This window comes from Mandrillus leucophaeus, unplaced genomic scaffold, assembly GCF_000951045.1.
Source record: "Mandrillus leucophaeus isolate KB7577 unplaced genomic scaffold, Mleu.le_1.0 Scaffold326, whole genome shotgun sequence".
NCBI lineage: Eukaryota > Metazoa > Chordata > Mammalia > Primates > Cercopithecidae > Mandrillus > Mandrillus leucophaeus.
The window spans coordinates 2,490,354-2,510,911 of record NW_012103432.1 but is presented as its reverse complement, the minus strand read 5'-3'; the positions used below and the strand labels follow the sequence as shown (position 1 = coordinate 2,510,911).

Below are 20,558 nucleotides of genomic sequence, written 5' to 3'. Positions count from 1 at the left end.
TTTTTTGAGAAGGAGTTTCACTCTTGTTTCCCAGGCTGGAGTGCAATGGTGCGATCTTGGCTCACCACAATCTCTGCTTCCTGGTTTCAAGTGATTCTCCTGCCTCAGCCTCCCAAGTAACTGGGATTACAGGTGTGAGCCACCGTGGCCAGCCCCAGGTCTTTTTATATTCTTGAGTAAAGTTTTAGTTTCTTCTGTTATAAGCCTTGCATTATTTATATTAGGTTTATTTCTAGGTCTTCTATTATTTTATCTTATGTGAACAGAATGGTTTTTTCTATCACATTTTCTAATTGGTCATTACTGGTGTGTCTGAAAGCTATTTATTTTTATACATTGATTCTATATCCAGTCACTTTATTAAATTATCTTATGAGTTCTAACATTTTGTTAGTTAATTTTACAGAATTATTTAGATAGGTGACTATATCTGCAAATAATGATAGTTTTTTCTTTTCTAATATTTATATCTCCTAATTATTTTTCTGGTTGCATTGGCTAAGACCCCTAACATAATGTGTTAACATAGTACAGAAAGCTCTTTGTAAAAATACAAATCACCCAGTCCTATCCCAGTCTGGTGAAATCAGAATCTTTAGCAGGAGAAATCTTGGAATCTGTGTTTTTTCAAATTTCACAAATAAATCTCTTACAACCAGCTCTGTACCATCTGTAACCACTGATTTAAACACAAGAATTTGAATAATTAATCACCTAGTTTTATGCATTGACTAGCTTATTATCTCACTTTATTGGACTGCTAACAGACACAGCCAAACAAGTATTTGTGTTCCAGTGAACGCATTCATTCATTCATTCGTTCACTCACTTTATTAAGGACCTGTTATGTGCCAAGCACTATGTAGGTGGTAGAGATACAAAGCTTATTGAGGGTTCAAAGGAGGAAATTTGGGAATAAGGTTCTATGTCATGTACTTCCCAGAAATCACCAGTGTCTTACATTGCTTAGCAGGGCCACAACTCGGGTAAGGTGAGTGAGCCACTTGCGTTGGTCACAAATGTAAGGAGTGCCAAAATATCATGATGAGCAAAATATCAAGACATTAAATAAAAACAGCATCCAACAGGGATAGAATGGACTGAGGTGAATAAGGTCTAGTCATGTGTGTGCAGGGTCAGATCCTGTCTCTATTTAAAATTACAAACACACCAGGCATGAATCCCAGCACTTTAGGAGGCTGAGATGGGCAGATCACGAGGTCAGGAGTTTGAGACCAGCCTGACCAACATGATGAAACCATGTCGCTACTAAAAATACAAAAATTAGCCGGGCGTGGTGGCGCACACCTGTAATCCCAGTTACTCAGGAGACTGAGGCAGGAGAATTGCTTGAACCCAGGAGACGGAGGTTGCAGTGAGCCGAGATCATGCCACTGCACTCCAGCCTGGGTGACAGAGCAAGACTCCATAAAAAAATTAAAATTAAAATTAAAAAATTAAAATTAAAAAAAACACTTGTTATATATAGATGATTTTGGACTAATTTTGATTTTTTTAGTGTGTTAGGATATTCTTCTTCTTGATTACTGAGTTTTTAGGCACCCCTTAAATTTTGCACCCATGGCAAGTGTCTCACTCACAAGTGTCCCAGTCCTGCTGCTTGAACTTGGATGAGCATTTTTAGGATGTTACAGACTCTAGGCCCTAGACTGGGGGTTGATGTTGCTAATGAATGCACAGGGTATGCTACCAACTCCTGGAATTTCACGGCAGAGAGAAAAGGCAATGTTAAAGGAGAGGGTAAACAGTTGCCTTGTTCTCTTTTGTCCACGTAATACTTGCTTTAAGTCCCCTTCCCTCCTCTCCACTCCCCTCCTCTCCCCTCCCTTCCCTTCCCTTCCCTTCCTTTCCTTTCCTTTCTTATTTGATTTTATTATTTTATTTTATTTTTGAGATGAAGTCTTGCTCTGTCACCCAGGTTGGAGTGCAGTGGCGTAATCTCGGCTCACTGCGACCTCCACCTCCCAGGTTCAAGCATTTCTCATGCCTCAGCCTCCTGAGTAGCTGGGACCACAGGCGTGCACCATCTTGCCTAATTTTTGTATTCTTAGTAGAGACAGGGTTTTGCCATGTTGGCCAGGCTGGTCTCGAACTCCTGACCTCAGGTGATCCACCCACCTTGGCCTGTAAATGTTCTGGGATTACAGGCATGAGCCACCATGCCCAGGCTCCTTTTCTTTTTTTTTTTAAACAGGATGTTGGTCTGTCACATAGGCTGGAGCACTGTGGCACCAACATGGCTCACTGCAGCCTCGACCTCCTGGGTTCAAGTGATCCTCCCACCTCAGCCTCCAAAGTATCTGGGACCACAGGTTCATGCCACCATGCCTGGCTAATTTTTCAAAAAATTCTTTGTAGAGGCAAGGACTCACTATGTTGCCCAGGCTGGTCTCAAACTCCTGGGCTCAGGCGATCCTCCCACCTCCGCCTCCCAAAGTTTCTCTGTCTGATTGTTCTAAAGGGAAATGGACTGGGAGGGGTAGAGGGTGGGAGAGGCCATGGTGAACTAGCAGTGCATTGCTGACACACCACCCTCACTACAGGAAATGACTTCAAGGAAGAATCCGCAGCACCGCTCTGCCAAGCCCTGTCGGTAAGAGGCAGGGAGTACAGCCAAGCCACGTGGGTGATGTCCCTGGGAGATCTGGGCAACCTGGGGCTGCTGTGGGCACAGTGACCTGAGGCTACTTTCACATGTTAGGGACTGGGGAGTGTTTAGACCTTGCCAACTCCAGCAAAAGCCGCAGCAAGTGGTAGAGCTGTTTATATGGCACTAAGTTCTCCTAGCACAGTCCAACAAAAAATGCCTAAGACAATGTCTTCACCTAATTTTTGGTACATCAGAGCCCTGCCATCATACTGCCCTGAGATAAGTAAGATATTTGCAATCAGAAGACAAAAAATCCTTCTCTTTCCCCTGTTTGTTTCTGTAGACCAATTACCGAATTAAGAAGCTGGATCTCAGTCACAACCAATTCTCTGATATAGGAGGGGAGCAACTGGGCCAGATGCTGGGTGAGTCTCCCTGGAGGAAGGGACAGCAAAGGGGAGGGATGGGGAGGATTACTTGGCAGAGCTGAATCTCCCTTTTTAACATTATTTTTAAATGTTGTGATTATAAAAGTGATGTAAACCATGCCCAAAATATATTCAGAATTGGCTGGGTGCAGTGGCTTATGCCTGTAATCCCAGAACTTTGGGAGCCTGAGGCAGAAGGATTGCTTGAGCCCAGGAGTTCAAGACCAGCCTGGGCAACATAGGGAGACCCCTGTCTCTTTAAAATATCAAAAAATTAGCCAGGTATGGTGGTGCACACCTGTAGTCCCAGCTACTTGGAAGGCTGAGGTGGGAGGATCCTTTGAGCCCAGTTAGTCGAGGCTGCAGTGAGCTATAATCATGCCACTCCACTCCAGCCTGGGCAACAGAGACCCTGTCTCAAAAGAAGAAGAAGGAGAGGGAGAGGGAGAAGAAGAAGGAGAGGGAGAGGGAGTTGAAGAAGGAGAGGGAGAGGAAGTGGGAGAGGGAGAGGGAAGGGACAGGGAGAGGAAGTGGGAGGGGGAGAGGGAGGGGGAGAGGGAGAGGGAGGGGGAGGGGAAGAAGCAGCAGCAGCAAACACCTGAACATGGGAAGCAAAACTTGATGACGATTAGAAGAACATAGAAACAACTAACAACTGGCTGATCTTAGGAAGGCTAATGACTGTTAAGTATGGCCCAGTAAGCATAAACGGTCCAAAAGCAATTGAAAAGTACCTTTTGGGTACTATGCTTATTACCTGGGTGATGAAGTGATCAGTACACCAAACCCCTGAGACATGCAATTTACCTATATAACAAACCAGCACATGTACACCTGAACCTCAAAGTTTTAAAAATCCCCATATTTGACAACAATACATTTGAAACATGCATATCATAAAAAGACACATAACCATGAACAAACTTAAAAGACAAGCAACAGGCTGGACATGGTGGCTCATGCCTGTAATCCCAGCACTTTGGGAGGCGGAGGTGGGTGGATCACAAGGTCAAGATATCGAGACCATCCTGGCCAACATGGTGAAACCCCATCTCCACTAAAAACACAAAATTAGCCGAACGTGGTGGTGTGCGCCTGTCGTCCCAGCTACTCGGGAGGCGAGGTAGGAGAATTGCCTGAACCCAACAGGTGGAGGTTGCGGTGAGCTGAGATCGCGCCACTGCACTCCAGCCTGGGCAACAGAAGGAGACTCCGTCTCAAAAACAAAAACAAAAGACAAGCAACAGACAGGGGGTAGACATTTGCAGCATTTGTAGAGTACAAAAATTAGTATTCAGAATGTTGATAAAAGATCCTTAGCTCAATTAGACAATGATAAATAGCCTCAATAGAGCAATGGTCAAGGCATATGCATAGCAAAAGAAGAAAGGTGAGTGCCCAAATCTCTTTACTAATTAGAGAAATGAAAGGTTCTCCTTGTCATCTATTAAAGCTGTGAAAGTTTAAAGCCAGTGAATGTCAAAGGCTGCGGACAACCGAGCAAAATAAGAATACTTCCAAGCTGCCGGGCACTTTTGAGAACAACTTGACAATCCTTGGTAAACTTGAAAATGTGTCTATTCTCTGATGCAGAAATTCCCTCCCATCAAGGGGAATTGTCTCAGAGAAGCTCTCACACGTACACAGAGAAATGTGTGAGGAGGTTATTACAGCATCGTCATAAAAGAGAAAAAAAAATAGTAACAACCTAAATAGTCATCCCCAGGCAAATGAGTAGAAAAAGGGAAGTTGTCACAGGAGTCTAAGCAAGACAGGAAAATAGCTTGAGCTCAGGGAGGAGGCGGGGATAGAGAAGAGTGAATGAATTCAGAATATATTTTGGGGGTAAAGCCAAAAGGACTTGCTGATGTGAAGAATGGGGGAAAGAGAGAGAGAGAGATAGACTCATGGTCATTTTGCTTCAGCTATTGGTTGGATGACGGTGTTGTTTACGTGGATGGAGACAACTCAGGGAGCAACAGAGACAGGAGGGACAGGAGATAGGAGCCCCGTTTTCCATTTTGGCTACGTGATGTTTGCAATGGCCATTTGACACCTACATACAGAAGTCAGGTAGATGGTGTGCTGTTTGAGTTTAGAGCTTGGTGAAGAGATCAGGGCTGAAGATACACATTTGTGGGTCATAGGTATATAGATGTATTTAAAACCATGAGGCAAGAGGAGGTCATCTAGGCAGGGAGTATAGACAGAGAGTTGAGTAGGTGGCCATCGAACAGACCTTTGGGTCACTCCAACATTTTTAGGTTTCACAGAGGAGGAAGAGGAGCCTGAGGAGTGGTCAGTCAAATAGGAGGGATACCAGAAAAGTGAGGTGGCAGGAGCCAAGGAAGGGAGCAGTTCAGGAAGAAGGTCGGCAGTTGCGTCAAATGCTGTTGAGAGGTCAAATAAGACAAGGATAAAATAGTGACCATGGCACTTGGCAGCATGGAGAGTTAGTGGCTTTGAAAGTACTATTTTAACTATTCACAGTAACAAAGACATGGAATCAACCTAAATGCCCATCAATGGTAGACTGGATAACAAAAAAAAAAAAAAAATGTGGTGCATATACACCATGGAATACAATACAGTCACACACACACACAAAAAAACGAAACAGTGAAATCATGTTCTTGGCAGGAACAGGGATGGAGCTGGAGGCCATTATCCTTAGCAAACTAATGTAGGAACAGAAAACCAAATACCACCTGTTCTCAATTATAAGTGGGAGCTAAATGATGAGAACACACGAACACGGAGAGGGGAACAGACACTGGGGACTAACTGAGGGAGGAGGGAGAGGAACGGGAAAAATAATGACTACTAGGCCTAATACTTGGGTGATGAAATAATCTGTGCAACAAACTCTGTAACACAAGTTTACCTACATAACAAACCTGCACATGTACCCCTGAACCTAAAATTAAAAAAAAAGAAGTGCTGTTTTAGCGGAGTGGGTGAGTATGGAAACCCAACTGGAGGAGGTTGAGTTGAAAATGGAGGCCTGGCACAGTGGCTCATGCCTGTAATCCCAGTGCTTTGGGAGGCTAAGATGGGAAGCCAGGAGCTCAATACCAGCTTGGGCAACATAGTGAGACCCTCTCTCTATAAAAAATCCAAAAATTAGGCCGGGCACAGTGTCTCACACCTGTAATCCCAGCAGTTTGGGAGGCTGAGACGGGTGGATCACCTGAGGTCAGGAGTTCAAGACCAGCCTGGCCTTGAGGCAGATGTTGCAGTGAGACGAGATCCTGCTGAAGCCTGGGTGACAGAGTGAGACTTCATCTCAAAAAAAAAAATCAAAAATTAGCTGGGCATGGTGGCACATGCCTATAGTCCCAGCTACTCGGGAGGCTGAGGTGGGAGAGTTGCTTGAACCCAGGAGTTAGAGGTTATAGAAAGCTGTGATCATGCCACTGCACTCCAGCCTGAGCAACAGAGTGAGACCCTGTCCTCTAAAAATAAAAAGAAAATAGGATGCAAAGCAAAAAGAACACTATAGGCAACTGCAGAAGTTCTGCTGGGAAAGTTGGAACAGAAAGAGGGGGCAGGAGCCAAGGGAGACACAGAGTCCAAGGAGGGTTCTTAAGGATGGAAAATGCTGAGAGGAAGAAAGAAGAAACTGATGCTACAGAAGAAGAAGGAGGTAATTGCAGGAGCAAAGTCCATGAGAAGGCTGCAGGCAATGGAGTCCAGAACAGAAGTGCAGAGCTCGCCGGCCTGAGAGAGCTGGAGGGACAGTTCATTCATGGAAAAACAGACGAGGAAAGGGTGGTGCAGGTGCAGGTAAGTGGATAGATTTCATGGTGGCATTTGAAGCCTGTCATTGCTGCTATTTTCTCAGTGAAGTAGGAGGCAAGATCTTCAGCTGAAAGTTCAGTTCATACCACTAGGGTTGATGGGAGGGCAGGCGGTATAAAATACCATGTAGGAGGGAGAAGCAACATGTAATGGAAGCACCTTTCCATGTGGGGCAGTTTGAGTCTCTGTCTGAAAGCTGAGGTCATAAATTTAACGTGAGACAGACTGTGCTCTCTTTTTTGTTTTGTTTTTGACACAGAGTCTCACTCTGTCGCCCAGGCTGGGTGGAATGCAGTGCACGATCTTGGCTCACTGCAGCCTCTGCCTCCCGGGTTCAAGCAATTCTCATGCCTCAACCTCCTGAGTAGCTGGGATTATATGTCCAAGCCATCACGCCCAGCTAATTTTTTTTTATTTTTTTATTTTTTTATTTTTAGTAGACATGGGGTTTCATCATGTTGGTCAGGCTGGTCTGGAACTCCTGACCTCGTGATCTGCCCCCGTTGGCCTCCTGAAGTGCTGGGACTACAGGCATGAGCCATCACGCCCAGCTAATTTTTTTATATTTTTGGTAGAGATGGGTTTTCACCATGTTGGCCAGGCTGGTCTCCAACTCCTGACCTTAAGTGATCCACCCTCCTTGGCCTCCCAAAGTGCTGGGATTATAGATGTGAGCCACTGTGCCCGGCCTGTGCCCTCTTTTAAAATTGTTATAATCGTACTGCAAATGCAGCTTTTAAAAACACTTACTATTGCTGGGCACAGTAGCTCATGCCTGTAATCCCAACACTTTCGGAGACTGAGGCGGGTGGACCACCTGAGGTCAGGAGTTCAAGACCAGCCTGGCCAATATGGTGAAATCCCGTCTCTACTAAAAATACAAAAAAATTAGCTGGACGTGGTGACTTGGGCATATAATCCCAGCTACTCGGGAGGGTGAGGAAGGAGAATCACTTGAACCTGAGAGGCGGAGGTTGCAGTGAGCAGAGATCGTGCCATTGCACTCCAGCCTGGGCAACAAGAGCGAAATTCTGTCTCAAAAAAAAAAAAAAACACTTATTATTTGAAGTGATTGCTATGTGACAGGCATCATGTTGGGCATTTTACATCGATCCTCATAAAAACTCTATATAGGTTGATATCTCTATTGTACAGATAAGGAAACAGAGGTAAAGGAAGGATAAGTAACCTGCCTGAAATCACACGTGTAGTAAGTGGTGAGATCAGAATTACAATCTAACTTGTGTGGCCATTTGAGTGATGCGGGTGTGCAAGGTGTAGCTTAAATGAGGGAACTGGCAGAGAAGAGGAAATAAGGGTAAGAAGAGAGTGAGGGAGAGAGGGGAGGGGTTAATGAAGGCAGGAGAAAGTTTGTTCCCAAAATTATATAAGGTATTGTGCACTTTTTACTAAAAACTCACACCGAGGGTTGACACAAAGAGAAGCATGATCAGAACATAGTGCACTGTTCATAAAAAATAAGAAATAGGCCAGCTGCAGTGGCTCATGCCTATAATCCCAGCACTTTGGGAGGCCGAGGCGGGTGGATCATCTGAGGTGAGGAGTTCCAGACCAGCCTGGCCAACATGATGAAACCCTGTCTCTACTAAAAATACAAAAAATTAGCTGGGCGTGGTGGCGGGTGCCTATAATCCCAGCTACCCAGGAGGCTGAAGCAGGATAATCACTTGAACCCAGGAGGCGGAGGTTGCAACGAGCCGAGATTGAGCCGTTGCACTCCAGCCTGGCAACAAGAGCAAAACTCTGTCTCAAAAAAAAAAAAAAAAAGAAAAAGAAAAGAAATAAGACATTATTCCTGGGCCAGAGGCCTAAAGGCAATTCCTCCCGTTCAGTAGTGGTTCAAGAGGACTTTAGACTTTCTGTCAATGGCCTCCTTAGCATAACTGTCCTACCCAAATAAAAACAACAATAATAGTGTGTTTAAATAGGATCTTCCAACCCTGTGGAACATGTAAGCAAAATCGTCTTCAGGTCAAAACAAAAGTATGATTTCTGTGCAAACCCAGCTTCTCACCAAGCCTGATGCCTCCCCACTTCCAACTCATTGTGCCCCTGAGCCTCTCCTGGAGAGAAATTCTGGAGTCACCACTGCAGCCATGGCCTGCCATGATAAAGACATCACATGACGTAATACGCCAGGTCCATCACAGCCTTCCTGTGTAAATACAGCCACTGAAGATGTTTTCCAGCTGCTTCTGTCTATTTTAATTCTTAGTATTCCACCAGATAAATAATTCTTGTTTTTATTTATTTATTTATTTTTGAGATGCAGTCTTGCTCTGTCACCCAGGCTGGAGTGCAATGGCGCCATCTTGGCTCACTGCAACCTCCGCCTCCCAGGTTTGATCAATTCTCCTGCCTCAGCCTCCTGAGCAGCTGGGACTACATGTGTGAGTCACCACGCCCAGTGAATTTTTGTATTTTTAGTAGAGACAGAGACAGGGTTTCACCATGTTGGCCAGGCTGGTCTCAAACTCCTGACCTCTGGTGATCTACCTGCCTCGGCCTCCCAAAGTGCTGAGATTACAAGTAAGCCACCACGCCCGGCCAAATAATTTTTGTACTTTTAGTAGAGATAGGGTTTCGCCATGTTGGCCAGGCTGGTCTCAAACTCCTGACCTCTGGTGATCTACCTGCCTCGGCCTCCCAAAGTGCTGAGATTACAAGTAAGCCACCACGCCCGGCCAAATAATTCTTACTTTTTTTTTTTTTTTTGAGACAGAGTCTCGCTCCGTCGCCAGGCTGGAATACAGTGGCGCAATCTCGGCTCACTGCAACCTCTGCCTCCCAGGTTCAAGCGATTCTCCTGCCTCGGCCTCTCAAGTAGCTGGGACTAAAGGCACACGCCACCACACCCAGCTAATTTTAGTATTTTTAATAAAGACGCAATTTCACCATGTTGGCCAGGATGGTCTCGATCTCTTGACCTCGTGATCGGCCCACCTTGGCCTCCCAAAGTGCTGGGATTACAGGCGTGATCCACTGTGCCCCGGCTAATTCTTACTTTTATAAATGATGCCATGGTAAACATCTACAAGCACCTTGCTCTTCCCATATTCTGTGCTGTCGTCTTAGGTAGAGTCTCAGAGGTGAGTGACAGAGTATGCATATTTTAATGGGAAAATATTTGTGATCAGATAATATCTGCCAAATAGACTATACCAATTTCCTTCCCACCTAAACTGTGTAAGGAGGATTATTTCACCACATCTTTGCCAGCTTTGGGGATCATCTTACTATTTTGTGTTTAAATGAATAACTGAAAAAAATTATTATCTGAGAATTTTACTTCGCATGACCACTGAGTGGTCTTTATCCCCAATGTCGTGGGCATCTGTTAACTCTTAGAATGGGTTCTCTGGGCTGTGGGAGATGCTAAGCCAATTCCCTCCCTGTTTCAGCCATCAATGTGGGGCTTACATCACTGGATCTGAGCTGGAATAACTTCCATACAAGGGGAGCTGTGGCCTTGTGCAACGGTCTCCGGGTAAGGCACTCTCCACGAGTGGTGGGTGGAGTCCAGTTGAAGATAGCCAGGGCCTCCCATTCTGCCATCCTAAGCCTCTTCCTCATGGTCACCGTCAATGAGGGTGTACTGAGATCTCATCAAATACTTTTCAAGTTATTGGTCTCCCTCCCACAATTCCTGGATGCACGTTATTCTTTTTTTTTTTTTTTTTTTGAGATGGAGTCTCACTGTGTGGCCCAGGCTGGAGTGCAGTGGTGCATTCTCTGCTCACTGCAACCACCACCTCCTGGGTTCAAGCGATTCTCCTGCCTCAGCCCCCTGAGTAGCTGAGACTACAGGTGTCCGCCACCATGCCCAGCTAATTTTTGTATTTTTAGTAGAAACGTGGTTTCACCATATTGGCCAGGCCAGCCTCCAACTCCTGACCTTGTGATCCGCCCGCCTCCCAAAGTGCCGGGATTACAGGTGTGAGCCACCGTGCCTGGACTGCACATTATTCTTTAGTATAAATCATATCTGCTGAGGCCAGAGTGGCATCTTTGGATACACTTCAAGAGGGCCGTTTAATTAGTGGGTAGGGAATGACCAGAAGCCAAAGGGAGGGAGTCTCATGAGCACTTGAGACTGAGCCCAGCTGGGAGCTCTGAATGGTCTGGCAAATCCATCGGTCCTGGGGACCACTGAGCGCCCAGTCTGGATGCCAACAGCGGGTAGAAGTCAGGGCCCTTGTGGTTGGATGAGTCACGCGCAACCTTGATGCTGGTGCTGTTCTCCCCTCTTCCTGGAGGGTAATGTGACCCTGACAAAGCTGGATCTCTCCATGAATGGCCTTGGGAATGAGGGGGCTGTGGCCCTAGGGGAGGTCCTCCGACTCAACAGCTGCCTGGTCTACCTGGATGTCGGCGGCAATGACATCGGCAATGAAGGGGCCTCCAAAATCAGCAAAGGACTGGAATCCAATGAAAGCCTCAGAGTTCTGAAGGTAGTCTTCAGCTGGAAAGGGGCTATTTTGTGTGTGTGTGTGTGTGTGTGTGTGTGTGTGTGTGTGTGTGTGTGTGTGTGTTGGGGTGAGTTGGGGGCTGCATAATACTGGAGAGAATAATTGGGAACATCTGTACTTCATATATGCATGTATTTTTTTTTTACCACCTCTTGGCTATAAATGCAGTGACCATGCTCTACTATAAAGCCAGTGTCACCCTCAGTGCTCCCTGGTGCACTATAGATCTTCCTAACAGGGCTTCCTTCCTCCCATCTGGGTCTCCTTCAGGATCTCCACACTGCCACCAGAGTGTGCTTTTTTCTTCTTTTGAGACAGGGTCTGGCTCTGTCCCCCAGGCTGGAGTGCAGTGGTGCAATCTCAGCTCACCGCAACCTCCGCCTCCCAGGTTCAAACCGTCCTCCCACCTCAGTCTCCTAAAGTGCTGGGATTACAGGCATGAGCCACTGTGCCTAGCCCTCAGAATGTGCTTTTTAAACACAAATCTGACGTCCATTCCCCTTCCTCCAGCCCCTCAGTCTCCCGTCTTTCAGCTTAGACCCCCGCATGGCTTCCTGTTGCTCAGATCCCGTTCGCTGAGCCCCAAGTGCCCCTCCAGCCTCAGTCCACCCGGTGCTCTCCCTTGCTCTGCACCCAAGACCCCCTGGTCTTCTCTCCGCTCCTTTCCTCCTACCACAGAGGCTTGGCCACTCCCCCTCCACTTGCTTGCTGCTGGGATCCTCCGTCTAGGGGACCTGCTCCCAGAGTCCTGCTCCCTACTTCCCATAGAACTTGCTGCCCTTTCTAATTCCATGTACATAAGGGCTCTTTGCTCACCTGTCATCCCCTCAAACGTGAAAGCTTCATCAAAACGAAGACTGTGTTTGGGCCAGGTACGGTGGCTCATGCCTGTAATCCCAGCCCTTTGGGAGGCCAAAGTGGGTGGATCACTTGAGGTCAGGAGTTCAAGACCAGTGTGGCCAACATGGTGAAACCTTGTCTCTAATAAAAATACAAGGCCGGGCGCGGTGGCTCAAGCCTGTAATCCCAGCACTTTGGGAGGCCAAGATGGGCAGATCACAAAGTCAGGAGATCCAGACCATCCTGGCTAACACGGTGAAACTCCATCTCTACTAAAAAATACAAAAAAACTAGCCAGGCAAGGTGGCGGGCGCCTATAGTCCTAGCTATTCGGGAGGCTGAGGCAGGAGAATGGTGTGAACCTGGGAGGCGGAGCTTGCAGTGAGTTGAGATCCAGCCACTGCACTCCAGCCTGGGTGACAGAGTGAGACTCCGTTTCAAAAAAAAAAAAAAAAAAATACAAAATTAGCCAGGCGTGGTTGTGCATGCTTGTAATCCCAGCTACTTGGGAGGCTGAGGCAGGAGAATCACTGAACCCAGGAGACGGAGGTTACGGTGAGCCGAGACCATGCCACTGCACTCCAGCCTGGGTGACAGAGCGAGACTGTCTCAAAAATGATCGAAGACTGTTTGGTTTTCCCATCATTAAACTCCTTATACCTAGTCCCTCATACCTAGCATAGTGTTGGGCACATAGTAGAAGCCCAGTGAATATTCATCAAATGAATGAATGAATGAATACATATTTCATTTTAAATTAATTTACTTGTAGATGCTAATTTATAATATAGATGCTATTGAGTGGTTGGAAAATAAATGAAAGGTGAGGACTTCTATTAATCATCTCCCTTTCTGGGGCTCGTGCCAAGAGCCAGCTCTCATTACTCATAGCCTCACCTGGTAATGTGGGCTCTGTTAGCCCCACTTGTCAGATGAGAAAACTGAGGTTGTGTGACTTGCTTACGCCACACAAGTAGCAGGAGGCAGAGGGAAGCCTGCTCTACCTGGTTTTCCATGGCAACTCCAACTCCTCAATATGTGAGGGTGACTGGGGAGACTACAGATGTGAGGGTCCTAAAGAATAAAAAACAGTAAGGAAACGGTGAGGAAGGGGATGCCATCTGAGAGGACAACCATAAGGAGCTGCTAAGAGGACAGGAGGAAGCCAGATTCTGACAGGCAGGGGCACAGTGACTACAGACCAAACAGATTGGCCATCTAGTGACCAGGAGATCTGGGAGTCCCAGCTGGGATGGAGCGGGGCCAGGTATAACTCAGACAGAGACTGACCCAGGCTGTGGGTGGCTCAGCCCCATTGGCTGAGGAAGCCAGAGACAGTCTGAGAAACTGAATTTTAAAAGACTAAGCAGTTGCCTCAGCAAAATGGCAATAGGGGTCTTTGCTGTTTTGTGGGTATACATGGTTTAAACCATTTTTTGCCGCTTTTCTCATTTTTCCACAATGACCATACGTAATGAATATATTTCAATTTTCTAAAATGTTTTAGAAGTAAAAGAGAAAAGTTTAAGACAAAACTCTTCGTTTGGCCACCATGGAAACCACATCAACTTTGCCACAGGAATTATCTCTGGGTCTCCACATCCAGCCCTGGTGCCCATTTCCCCTAAACTTGGAAAAATAAGGAATTCCCATTAGGAAGTGAGTCCAGCAAAGGATTCTAGATGCTGAGCTCCACGAGGCCTGGGCCCCAGTCTGCATTTTCTTACGGGAGTATATCAGAGCCTGGGACACAGCTGACATATACTAGGTGCTCAGTAAGAGTTTTGGCTGCCTCATCATGAAGCCACTTAGCTGAAAGCCTTCAATAATAAGAACGATTGTTCATTGATGGCATACTGCTTACCAGGCACTCATTTTAATGCTTTGCCTGAATTGGTATGGTAAGTCCTCAGAGCAGCCGTAGGTGATAAGTACAAAACGATCAGGGAATTAATGAAATGCCAGGCAGCTGGTAAGCAAAGCCACCAGGCTCCAGAGTCCCTTCCGTTAACTTCTATCGATGCTTCAGCAGCTCCTAGCACCACTGGGATAATGTCCTTGTTCCTTCTCCAAGCCTATAAGGTTCTCCATGATGTGGTCCATCCCAGCTCTGTGGCCTCATTCTCTCTGCTTCTGCTCACAAACATTTCGTGCTGTTTCACACCCCTATGCCTTTGCACTTGCCTACTCCTTTTTCTTTTTTGGTGAATCTTGTTTCCTCCTCTGGTTTTGCCCCCCTTCCTCAGACCTCACTAATCCTCATTAGTCCTGCAAGGCTTAGCTCCATGGTTCCCTCCCCTATGCTGCATGCTCCTTTCCTTGCTTCTGCAGTACCCAGGTGTACCTCTGTCACTGCTGTCATAACACTTCTGATGCTATTGGCTTGTTTGCCTTTCTCCCCCAGTTACAGTGTTAAGCTACCCAAGGGCAGAAACCTTGCCATGTCTGCGTATGTGTCCCTCAGTGCTTAGTCCAATAGCTGGCATATGGCAAGCCTCTAATTAATATGTGCTGGGTGGGTGGGTGGATGGATGGATGGATGAGCAGTGAGATGAACAGATGACTGGCTGGATAGATGGATGGATGGATGACAGGTGGATGGATGAGTAGATGCACAGGGAGATGAATGGATGGATGGATAAATAGTTGGTTGGATAGATAGATGGTTGGATAATGAGCAGTTGGATGGATAGATCTGTGGGTGGATGGATGGATGGATGGATGAGCAGTGAGTTGGATAAGTGAGTGGATGGATGGATAGATGGATGGATGGATGGATGGATGGATGGATAGATGGATGGATGGATGGATGGATGGATGGATGGATAGATGGATGGATGGATGGATGGATGGATGGATGGATGGATGGATGGATGGATGGATGGATGGATGGGCAGTGAGATGAACAGATGGCTGACTGGATGGATGGATGGCTAGATGGATGGATGGATGACAGGTAGATGGATGAGTAGATGCACAGGTAGATGAATGGATGGATGGATCGATAGATGGTTGGATAAATGAGCAGTTGGATGGATAGATCTGTGGGTGGATGGATGGATGGATGAGCAGTGAGTTGGATAAGTGAGTGGATGGATGGATGGATGGATGGATGGAGGGAGGAGAGGTGGATGGATGAGAAGATGAACAGGTGAATGAATAGATAGATAGTTGGGTGGATGAGCAGTGAGATGGACAGATGAGTGGGTGGGTGGATGGAAGGATGGATGGATGGACGGATGGATGAGCAGTGAGATGGATGAGTAAATAAGTGGATGAATGGATGGATAGATAGATGGTTGGATGGATGAGCAGTAAGATGGACAGATGGTGGGTGGGTGGGTGGATGGATGGATGGATGGATGGATCAGCAGTGAGACAGGCAGACAGATGGATAAACAAACAGACGGACAAGTAGATAATTACTTACAGAAAAGTCTGGGTATGAGACAGATGTTGTGATTTGATGAGATGTAGCAACTGTGCTCTGGGCCAGCCTCATCCTCCCATCTCAGCCTCCTCTTGTCTTGATTCTCCCTCTATAGCTTTTCCTGAATCCCATAAGTATGGATGGGGCTATTTTACTTATCCTGGCTATCAAGAGGAACCCCAAATCCAGGATGGAAGAGCTTGATATTTCCGTAAGTGATCAAATGGTAGTTGCTTGTGTCTGGGCACAAGCTAGTGACCCCGTCCACTCTATACTCTGTGTTGGCCGGAGCCAACAGCTCTATCCCTCACAGGCCCTCACACAAGTGCTCCATGAAAGGGTCACTTCTTTTGTTACAACTCTACCCTCTCAGGGATCCTTTTAGGAAGCGTAGCTATTTAGTCAGTAACATCATAGTGAGAAATAATTTACCAGATGCTAGAAACTAGGGCTATGAAAACCTGAGAGTAGAGATAAGGAAATGCCAAAAAGAAAGGCAGGAGGACTCCAAAACAGAATTCTTTAACATCAGCTTTTCTGATGGAGTGGCCCTGGGTCCCAGAATGTTTCCAGAATCACAAAATTTGTAGAATCTGGGTATTAAAACACATACTTTATTTTCATTTCATGAGTTGGCCTGTTAGACTCAGAGCAGTATTTTTGGGTGAAAATCTCTTGATAAAGGAGGAAAGCCCCAGGAGGTGACTTCAGATCCTGCTGGGAACTCTTGCCTGAATCAGCATACGGGTGGCATGTGATAATAGCCTATACTTGTCTACCATTTTATCCTCTTTGTTTCCCTAAGTGATTTTGTATATGCCAGCTCATTTTTATCCTACTCTAGAAGGTAGATAGAATACTGTATTAATTTCCTAAGGCTGCTGTGAAGTACCATACACTGGGTGGCTTAAACAGCAGACATGTATTGTCTCACAGTTCTAGAGGCTGGAAGTCCAAGAGAAAGGTGTCAGCAGGCCTGATTCCTTCTTAGGGCTGTGAGGGAGAATCTGTTCCCGACCTCTCCCCTGGCTTCTGGTGGTTCCTGTCATGCTTTGGTGTTCCTCAGCTTGTAGAAGCATCACTTCCATCTCTGCCTTCTGCTTCACATGGCATTCTCCCTGTCTCTGTATCCAAATGTCCCCTTTATATAAGGACAGAGTCGTATTAGATTAGCACCCACTCTAATTACCTCATTTTAACTTGACCATCTGCAAAGACCCTATTTCCAAACAAATTCACATCCATGGGTCCTGGGGGTTAGAACTCCAACATCTTTTTCTGGGAGGGGGCAAAATTCAACCCACAACAAGTACTTTTCCTCATTTTCCCGATCTACATATAAGGAAACTGAAACAGAGAGTCTCACTCTGTTGCCCAGGCTGGAGTGTAATGACGCAATCTTGGCTCACCTCTGCCTCCCGGGTTCAAGCAATTCTGTGCCTCAGCCTCCAGAGTATCTGGGACTACAGGCGTGTGCCAACATGCCAGGCTAACTTTTTGTATTTTTAGTAGAGATGGGGTTTCACCATGTTGGCCAGGCTGGTCTCAAACTCCCGACCTCAAGCGATCCACCCACCGCAGCCTCCCAAAGTGCTGGGATTAGAGGTGTGAGCCACTGCACTCAGCCTCCAGTGATAGCATTTTGAATATTTAAACCCAAGCTCCTTAGAACTGAATAATTAATACAATGTGGGTTTTTACTTGCCACAGATTTTGAGACATTGTCAAACATAGTCGCTTTTCTTTCCCTTTGTTCTCTCACCCGTCCTCCCTGCCCCAGGCCATTCTTGTGCTTCCTGGGTCTTCCTCCCTTTCCCTATCCTCATGCTCTGGTTCTGAATCTGCAGGCCAGGATGCTGCCTTCGCTCCCGAGTCTCCACTGCAGATTCAGATTTTGTTGGGATCTGTATTTTCCTCTCCCAGGCAGTACAGGTTGGAAGGTGTGAACCCAGGCACTGCCTTAGTGTGTTTGAGAGAACATTAGAAATGGTGCTGTTAGGCCAGGTGTGGTGGCTCACGCCTGTAATCCCAGCACTTTGGGAGGCCGAGGTGGGTGGATCACCTGAGGTCAGGAGTTCGAGACCAGCCTGACCAACATGAAGAAACCCCATCTGTACTAAAAATACAAAATTAGCCGGGCGTGGTGGCGCATACCTGTAATCACAGCTACTCGGGAGGCTGAAGCAGGAGAATCACTTGAACCTGGGAGGCGGAGGTTGTGATAAGCCAAGATCGCGCCATTGCACTCCAGCCTGGCAACAAGAGTGAAACTCTGTCTCAAAAAAAAGAAAAGAAAAAGAAATGGTGCTGTTTAGGCCCTAGATGGCCCATAAACCTGTATGCTGTGACCACATTGGCACTTAACAAACCTACCAGAACAAATAGGTCTGAATTAGCCTTCTTTTTTTTTTTTTTTTTTGAGATGGAGTCTCACTCTGTCATCCAGGTTGGAGTGCAGTGGCACAATCTCAGCCCACTGCTACCTCTGCCTCCTGTGTTCAAGCGATTCTCCTGCCTCAGCCTCCTGAGTAGCTGGGATTATAGACACCCACCACCACACCTGGCTAATTTTGTTGTATTTTTAGTAGAGACGGCGTTTCACCATGTTGGCCAAGCTGCTCTTGAATTTCTGACTCAAGTGATCCACCCACCTCAGCCTCCCAAAGTGCTGGGATTACAGACTTGAGACATCATGCCCAGCCTGAATTAGCCTTCTCCTTCCCCTTTGTCAACAATGCCGCCATAACTTTGAACAGTATGGAAATTCCTCTTTTGTAGATGCTCCTAGAACTTTCTCTAGAATCTCTACAAAGCCTACTGCCCTTAAGCAGGGGCTTAATTCTTTGGAAAGGCGAAATGTACTCCAAGCCACATCTGAGGAATGAAGCAGGTTGACCAAACTGGTGGAGCCCAGGTTTGATCAAACACTATTTCACAGGACGCATTTTCTCCCGTGTCCTACAAACCAGCTCTGAGGGCAGTTCCAGAAGCGGAGGTTTCCAGTTCGTCCCTGGTCACTTATTGGAATCAGGGATCCTCTTCTAGGGCACTTTCTCTGACGAACAACACTCACGCAGACATGGACATTTCAGGGCTTTAAGAACCGTCTTGCCACTCCATAGCCGTATCTCATCTGTCAGATGCAGATGCCATCTGAGAGCAGAGCTGAGCTGGCAGCAGGTGACAAGCCACCAGCACTCAACAAAAACATCCCATCAAAATTACACAGGAAACTTACAAGTCAATTTACAAGCTCTAATATACCCGTACTATCCCAGTCCGGGAGCAGCACTGAGAAAAAACTAGAAGAGACAAAACTTCCTGACTTTGGCTCGGGTGGAAGGGGTGGGGTGCACTGGTTGGGCAGTCATGATGGCAGTGCCCTCATCATCATGGGTCCCTTCTCTCCCTGCCACAGAACGTGCTGGTGTCCGAGCAGTTCATGAAAACGTTGGACGGAGTGTATGCTGTTCACCCGCAGCTGGATGTGGTGTTCAAGGCAGTACAAGGCCTCTCTGCCAAGAAAACCATCTTTTTGTTGACAAACCCCATGAAACTGATCCAGGTGAGCTCCTGCCTTCCTCTCAGGGCCTCCAGGGAGCCCTGGGGAAAGCTGGCTAATGGCTCCACATCAGTTTCCAGACTTTCCCTCCCCCACAGTGTCTGTACAGCCCTCTCTGATAAGGAATATCTCAGTCCCTTGGACTGCAGATATGGAATGAATATTCTCTGTGGCTACTGGATCCCTCAGCAGTGCTTCCTGATCCCCAGAGGAAAGGAAGAGCTGAGATCTAGCTGAAGGGGTTGGGTGGACAGGATGGATTCTCCCACCCGGGCTCCTCCACCTGCTAGCGTATGACCAAGGGCAAATTACTAAAGCTCTCTGGGTCACAGTCTCTTCACCTGCAGAATGGACACAACAGTAGCCACCCAGTAGGATTGCTTGGAAAATCAAATTATGTAAAATGCATGAAGTGCTTAGAAGGTTGCCTGGTATAGAACAAGCACCTGTTTATTATAGACACAGTTTCTTTCCAACTGCTGGTAAGGAGGTCAAGTCATCCCTGTGGTCAGGATGGCTATCTGGCAGCTTCAGCCAAAGAGAGACGCTTCAGTCCTTTGTTTCTAATGGTAACTTGCCCCCGACCCATCTTTTCTTAGATTAGCTCTGGCAATCACAGGAGGCAGATGTAACAGTGGAAATACAAAATCAGAGAATATTAGCACCTAAAGGGATGTTATTGCTCCTCCAGTCCCATCGTCTCGCAGACCAGTGCCCAGACTCTGCTCTGGTGTTTCCACGGCAGGCCTCTTACCCTGCGGTGGGGGCGAGGAGCCTGCTGCTGGCCGCAGAGCGGTTACTATCTGGGGAGCAGGCATGGGCATGGCGCTCTGCCAATGCACGTTCTGCAGGGTGTGTCCCTGGGCTGCTTCCTGCCCCTGATGGGTCTGCTCTGTGCCTCAGTTTCCAGAACTAAATAAAAGAGCTCCCACATGAAAATTGCTATGTGAAAAATTCTAGAAGGCAAAGTGGTGTCAAGTATTTGTACAAGTAAGATGACTTCAGATGGAACCAAGGGCAAACCTGTTTTGCAAGGGGAGCAGGGTGGTCCAGTGAACAGGAATGGAGCTGTCTGATGCAAAGTGGAGGCCCCGCCTCCTATTTTAAAGATGCACACAAAAAGAATCTTGGAGACCAAACAAGACATGCAGAGTCAAACATAGCCCTTCCCCTCAGGGGACTGACAATCTGGTTGGAAAGATGGGATGGATACAGTGATGACCCACAGATCATAGAAAGTTTCATATGGCCAGGCGTGGTGGCTCCTGCCTGTCATCCCAGCACTTTGGGAGGCAGAAGCAGGTGGATCACTTGAGGTCAGGAGTTTGAGACCAGCCTGGCCAACATGGCGAAACCCCATCTCTACTAAAAATACAAAAATTAGCCAGGCGTGGTG

The 20,558-nt window shown here is 46.9% G+C and overlaps 1 protein-coding gene across 2 annotated transcripts in view; it reads left to right on the top strand.

Moving 5' to 3' along the window:
- Positions 1 to 20,558, top strand: part of LRRC74A (leucine rich repeat containing 74A) — a 43,368-nt gene that overhangs the window by 15,291 nt on the left and 7,519 nt on the right. For both annotated transcript variants that reach the window (XM_011988300.1, XM_011988299.1), the window contains exons 6-11: positions 2,565 to 2,614; positions 2,955 to 3,036; positions 10,263 to 10,348; positions 11,118 to 11,312; positions 15,716 to 15,811; positions 19,019 to 19,165. In XM_011988300.1, the coding sequence (XP_011843690.1) occupies positions 2,565 to 2,614; positions 2,955 to 3,036; positions 10,263 to 10,348; positions 11,118 to 11,312; positions 15,716 to 15,811; positions 19,019 to 19,165 (656 nt within the window). The remainder of the gene's footprint in view (positions 1 to 2,564; positions 2,615 to 2,954; positions 3,037 to 10,262; positions 10,349 to 11,117; positions 11,313 to 15,715; positions 15,812 to 19,018; positions 19,166 to 20,558) is intronic.